The sequence below is a fragment of the Tenebrio molitor genome, chromosome 7 (assembly GCF_963966145.1).
Source record: "Tenebrio molitor chromosome 7, icTenMoli1.1, whole genome shotgun sequence".
In the NCBI taxonomy this organism is placed as follows: Eukaryota; Metazoa; Arthropoda; class Insecta; order Coleoptera; family Tenebrionidae; genus Tenebrio; species Tenebrio molitor.
In genome coordinates, this window is record NC_091052.1 from 9,021,903 (window position 1) to 9,028,154 (window position 6,252).

At 37.5% G+C, this 6,252-nt stretch overlaps 2 protein-coding genes across 4 annotated transcripts; one reads left to right on the forward strand and one right to left on the reverse strand.

Annotated features, from left to right (window-relative positions):
* Window positions 1-28: 28 nt before the first annotated feature.
* FANCI (Fanconi anemia complementation group I) lies at window positions 29-5,184 on the forward strand. 2 transcript variants are annotated; one of them, XM_069054873.1, is made up of 17 exons: window positions 29-204; window positions 261-544; window positions 597-764; window positions 813-1,051; window positions 1,104-1,443; window positions 1,532-1,755; window positions 1,806-2,007; window positions 2,062-2,327; window positions 2,403-2,563; window positions 2,612-2,764; window positions 2,818-3,188; window positions 3,236-3,561; window positions 3,611-3,804; window positions 3,915-4,085; window positions 4,136-4,310; window positions 4,362-4,578; window positions 4,633-5,184. In XM_069054873.1, the coding sequence occupies exons 1-17, from the start codon at window positions 112-114 to the stop codon at window positions 5,087-5,089; spliced, it is 4,041 nt and encodes a 1,346-aa protein (XP_068910974.1). In that variant the 5' UTR covers window positions 29-111; the 3' UTR covers window positions 5,090-5,184. The 2 variants fall into 2 exon arrangements, with proteins under 2 accessions (XP_068910974.1, XP_068910975.1); XM_069054874.1 differs by having other exon boundaries at window positions 4,136-4,298.
* On the reverse strand, window positions 5,174-6,174 carry LOC138135909 (U4/U6.U5 small nuclear ribonucleoprotein 27 kDa protein-like). Of its 2 annotated transcripts, none has more exons than XM_069054880.1 (2): window positions 6,033-6,174; window positions 5,174-5,952 (listed from the first exon to the last, which is right to left on the reverse strand). In XM_069054880.1, the coding sequence occupies exon 2, from the start codon at window positions 5,944-5,946 to the stop codon at window positions 5,458-5,460; it is 489 nt and encodes a 162-aa protein (XP_068910981.1). In that variant the 5' UTR covers window positions 5,947-5,952; window positions 6,033-6,174; the 3' UTR covers window positions 5,174-5,457. The 2 variants fall into 2 exon arrangements, with proteins under 2 accessions (XP_068910981.1, XP_068910982.1); XM_069054881.1 differs by having other exon boundaries at window positions 6,017-6,147.
* Window positions 6,175-6,252: the final 78 nt, after the last annotated feature.

Sequence of the window (6,252 nt, forward strand, 5' to 3'; positions counted from 1 at the left end):
TTAATAATTGAAAACAACATGCTTGATTCCTTGGTTCAAATGTGGTTCAAATCTTGTTCAAATCACAAAACATAACCTAAAAATACAAGTTATTTGGCGGCAATTCCTAAAATGTCTTCTATCGAAGAGAAAATACACGAATTTGGCCAAAAACGCGACTCGGAGGGCTTGGAAGATTTTGTAAACGAAATTTCTTTGAACGAGGCGAGTGATTTTACAAAGCTTTGTGTCCCAAAAGCTAACCCATGTCACTGTTGCAGTTGTTGAATATAATCCAAGCAAAATTAAGCAATCCCACATTTATTTACACCTGGAATTACATTCTGCAAGGTTTCACAGAAAGTCGGGAATCACAGACCAAGCGTTTTGAAGTTGTAATGAAAGTTGTGAAAGAGCTGGAAAAAAATGACATTTCTAGTTCGCACAGTAATGGAATTATTCGCCGCATTTGCATGGAATTGGCGAAATTTAGATCAGAACATTTGATCAAATTGTGCGATTTTTGCATTGAGTGTTTGCAGTCTCAAAAAGTATCACAGATGAGGTAAATAAATAAGTCGAAAACTAAATTGAGATATTGTAGTTTTTAATTGCAGTTGGAAAGAGTTGATGCCTGAATTACTCAATATTATCAGTGAAAAAGAGCGTGTAGAGTGCAATGATGAAGAAATGACAGGAGTTGAGTATAAACACCAGTTAATTAATTCACTGTGTATGCTGCAATGGTTCCCCAGCAATATTACATCATTAACTGAGATGTTTATGTAAGATTTGAAAAAAGATGTTGGAATTGTGCAACACTCAGTTTTTAGTGACATGTCTTTGACAAAGGAAGAACATTTGCAAGTTGTCAATAAACTGGGGAAATACTTGGAAAAAATGACGCCACAAGAAATTCCACCTTTCATATATCAGTTACTAAGACTTTGCAAGCATAATAACAGTAGAATCATATTTTTAAAGCTTCAACAATATTTTGGATTGAGATACAATGAAAATCTAGCAAATGAAATTGACTCAAATTCAGATAGTACACAATTTGATATAATTGGTAGTCATTTCTGTTTTTTAAATAAAACTCGTTTATTTGGTTTTTATTGTAGAGGACGCGTCAAATCAAGACATCATGGAAGCTGAAAGTACAGTTCTTTACCACATTCACACCTCAGCATCTTTAGGTCATGAGTGTATTAAAGATTATTTGGCTTCTCTTAAAAATGTTCTAAGATCACCTGAATACATTATTCATCCCTTCCAATTAAGCGTCTTGTTGACGATATCCACCATTTCACATTATGAAGAGAAAGTGTTTGAAATCGTCAGGTCTTGCATATCTCGAACTTACCATGAAGAACAAAAGAAAAATAACTCAGCTTGGTTTAGAGATATGGTTCCTGCAAGCACCAAAATTGAGACAGTGTTTGCTCAAGTTATCATAGCAAGGTGTGTGAATGTTGAACATCAACTCATTTGTATTTATGTAGTTTTTATTGTATTATTCTAACAACTTTTCTAAAATGTGTAATTTCAGCGCTCAAGACCGAGATCTGATACTTCAAGGTCTCGTCAATTTCGCTTTTGTACTTTTGGGGGTGGGGTCGGCTCTGGGTAGGGACCTAATCGCTGAGAAACAGTGGCATTTGGGCACTATGATTTTGCTCAAGATTATCAAAAGAAAGCGACACACTGCACCAATTATAATAGAGCAGTTGAGCAACAGAATTGTAACAGAACACAGTGTCTCCCAATACATTGGTATAAAGTCTGCCATCGTAAATTTGTCTGTTTAATTTTGTAGCTTTTAGAGTGTTTGTACATGTTGAGCAAAAATTTAACTCTACTGATGTTAGATAACAAAAGTAAAGTTGTATCACTAATGGAGGGATTGATCCAAATGCCAGGACATAACGCGCAACAATTGTTGGATGCGATTATTCCTCTGACCAAAGTGTCACCCACGATCAGGGACCATTTTATTCTTCTGTTACGAAAAGCGTTGTATTCAAGGTTTATTATACAATATTTTTTCAAAAAAAAAGTAAAAAAAACATGTTTTTTTAGAGTCACAGAAACGAGACAAGTTGCTGTGATTGGTTTTTTGAAGCTGCTCACCAATTTAAAAATATCTAATTTAGGAGCTTTGAGTCAGGGTAGTTTTAGTGGTTCTTACTCGTCCGGACATTCATTGTTTACTCAAATCTCCATCAACAGGACTACTCAATGTGTGTCCAGTGCTTTCAGCAATGAAGCTCTGTGCTTAGAGATTTTAAGTATATTGAAACGGTGTTTCATGCAGCAAGCTGAGGTCAGAACTAAACTTTATGCAGGTAGTGAGAGTTGTTGATGCGGTTTAACAAGGAACTGCCTCATGCGGACCGCAGACTAAATATTTTTAATTCAAGGTTTGTACGAGGCAGTTTGTTTAAACCCTGAACTGGGAATTCCTACACTGGAAATGATTTGGATGCATTTTCGTGATTTTTATAACATCGATGATGAAACATTGCCGCCTTTAAAATTCGAGAAAATTACAATTACGAGGGATGTCAACGTCTCTTTACAGGTACACTCTTTCGTGTAAAATTAGAAGTTTTCTTAAATAAAGTTTCAGGAACCGTTGGGAAAATTGATTTACACAATCGGACTCATAGTGACGAAAGTTGCAAAAGTAGATAGCGAAAATGCCGCTGTAGTTAGATTCGGCACTATTTTAGAATCAATATGTTCAAGAATGATACGTTGCGAACTCGTACACTTTGAACTGGTACAACTAGAATGGCAGTTTCGGCTGATCTGGCTACATTGTTCACATTGCAGGATGATGGTACCGACTTGACAGATATTATGCCAGAAGCGCAACACAAACTGTTTGTCTTAAAAGAAGCAATGTGTGTCTATGAAGCTTTGATCGGCTATAAATTTCACTCCTGGGAGTTGGAGTCTGACGACAACGGAAAGGAGATCAGCGGTTTGTTTCAAGGGTATTCCAGGCTGCTGCATTTTTTGAAGAATTTATATAAACCGAAGAAGGCAGAATCTAAAAAGCAGAAAGACGCCAATCGAACCACGCAGTTTGCAAACAACACAACAATCAAGAAGGATGGTCAGAAATCTTCAAAAAGTTTGAAATTACCAGACACAGTTCTGGATTTTCAAGTCATGACTAAAATAATGAATTTACTTCATGAGTATGTTTATGCAATGATATATTGTGTGTTTTGACGTAACTTTTAAGGCCAATGGTGACTTGGACAACCATTACTCAAGCTAACGTTGTAAAATCAAAAAGAGACTTTCATCAACACATGATGCAAGCTACGCTAAACTTAATCACCGGCTTGAAGAATAAGAAGATCGTTGAAGTGCAAACAGCTAAGGAGACTTATGGTCATTTGTGCGACATCGCTATGGTACTTTACGAACGCATCATCAAACGATTAGTCGAATTTATCGATTTCGATTGTGCAACCGCCGTATTGACCCTCGAATGTTTTTTACTTATCTTCAACGTCATTAACAATCAATTTAAGAGCAATTTCAAATCGTTTTTAACCCGAGTTGGTACGAACTAATCGTAATTTACTTCTTTCATTTTGAAAGTAATTTCCAGGGGGCAAAGATGCAGATGAAGACTTTGTCGTCCACTTGACAGAATTTGTGCAAACTTATGAGAAATTGTTCGACATAAATGAAGAAGAAATCTCTGAAGATCCAGAAATCAAGAAATTGTCTCTTTTAGTCATAAATACGCTCAGTTTTTTGGCGCATCAGATTCCTGTAAATAACAACACTTTGGCGTTGCAGGTAACTGGCAGTAAATGGCGCAAAAAGCGTCTACTTTGATTGGTGCATTTCGAGCAGCCCCGCCCACTTGGTCATTTGAAGGCGCGAAATTTAAACATTTCAATTTTTAGACACTCGAATGGCTGAAAAACTACACTGTGAACAACACTATTTCAAGTAAACAAGTTGCTGGCGGTTTTATTAACTTGTTATTTGACTCCCAAATCAAGTTTAAAGTGAGTTTAACGTTCTTCGAGAACGTGGCTGTCCGTGTAGGAGATGTAACCGGTGTGATTAACGAAGTAAGTGGTTTATTTTGATCTCGAGTTTGTAAACTGCGATTACTCAACAGGAAGAACACAGTAGTGAAGAGTACAAAGTAATAAATGAGCTGACAGTGAACAACGTTTTTATATCTCTCTGCAACAGTGTTAAATCGATGCTCGAGGATGTCGATTGGATTATTGCACGGCTGAAAGCAGAATACACCTTGATAAGTTATCCTGGTGAAGGAGGTTCTGACAAGAGTTAGGTTTAAATGGGTCGACTCAAATAAAATTTGAAATTTATTTTTACAGAGAAAGAAAATCTGAAGAATAGAGAACGTGGGGTGTGTTGCCAATTGTGTTTTATCGTCACTATTCTCACAAATCTCAGTAACTGTACGGTGCCCCCGGGAAGTCTCTCTGAAGCTGTTCTGAAAAACTTGTCGCTGTTATATTGCACGCTTAGTTCTTTGACGAAATATTTCGTGATGAGCTCGTCCAAAATAAATCCTGTGTTTCAAGCAGCCAGGTAAAAATTGATCGAGTAATTATTCTGTGTAATTCTATCGTTTATTGGGTTTAGATTTGAAAGAGTGGTAAAATTAGCTGGTAAACAGTTGTCGCCGGTTGTTTACAAGCTAATTACGTACATTGAAGAAAGTCAGAAGCAAGATCCCGAAACTCCTAAGAAAAATAAGAAGAAGAATGTCGATTCCTCAACTCTGAAAACAAAAGTGTTGAGAGAAACGCGTCTCATTCCTAAAGTAATTTACGAAATTGAACAATTTAGTAAATTTGTTATGCAATTATCGAAGAAAACGAAAGTTGATTTGTCGAAATTTGTGGGACAAGGAACCGTGAGAGATTTTCGAATTTTGCACCTGAGGGAAGTTTTGGAACAAGCAAATGATGGTGCGCCCATTGAAGAGACTCAAGGAAGTGATACTAGTTTAATTGAAAATGACAATAGTGAGGAAGCAGACGAAGAAGTGTCGCCACCACCGACTAAAAAAAGAAATGTCGAGTCTACTTCTGATTAAAAAATTAATATCGTTTATATTTTCAGAAAGTTATTTTATGTTTAATGAAATATGTTAAGTTAATGTTGACAAATTAAAAACGTATTACTAAAAAATGATTTATTCTTTCTTACTAAAAACACTAATACTTAACAGATAAAATTCAGTATCAAATTCATGTTGTGCTTATTGTAAAATAACTTAATTGATGAAAAAATGAAAATGGGGAACAGTTCATAAACATTTTACATGATTCACCAACAAGATACGAGTAACAGTTCAAACCCGGATTAAACCTGAATATATGTGTACAACACCTGGACATGAGGTATCCAATCGTTCTTGACCTGATGATTGAGGTAAATGAAACCTGGCCGTTGTCGCTCATTTCAAGCGACAAAGTCCAGCGGTCTATTAAAGCCCCCTTTCCTATTCATATACTGTCTATATTTTCTTTTCAAAATGACGTGAACGCCACCGATTTCATTGCCGTCAACTTTTTTACCTTTGGTGGTGTCGAAATTACAAAATCCCATCAACTTCATCATTTCTTGCTCATCTGCGCTTTTCCCCTCCAAATCGGCTGCGGTAACAACCGGTCTCTCGGGCTGAACAGGTCTGGATTTTTTTTCAGCTGACCTAGACCTGGACCTCGTCAGGGAACGCGAAAACCTCCGGCGGGGTTCTCTATCGTGCGAGTGTCGCCTTCTTTCCCTATCCCTGGACCTCTCCTTCGACCTTTTCCGCCGGTGTCGGTCTCTCTCTCTGTCCCGGTCCCGCTCCCTATCCCTATCCCTGTCCCTTTCCTTATCCCGATCTCTGTCTCTGTCACGTCGTCTGGAGTTGTACGGCGACTTGGACCGACTGCGTCTACCCATCAATACCTAGAAACGATTATCCAACATAAAAAAAAATAATTGTAAAAATGGATGATGCGAAAAAATGCACCTTTCGATTCTTTTACCTGAGAAAATAACCAAAAACCGTCAAAACTTTTATTTTGACAACTGTCAGATCGATACAGAAAAACGTCGATTTTAGTTATGATTTTTTACACGGAAGCGCTAGTGTTTCAAAATTGTGACAGCTGTCACCCGACTTTGGCCCCAATAGTGTCGACGATAAGAGCTAGTTTCGGTGGTGGTGGGCCCCGGTCGGTCTGATGCGTATGATGGGACGCGCCC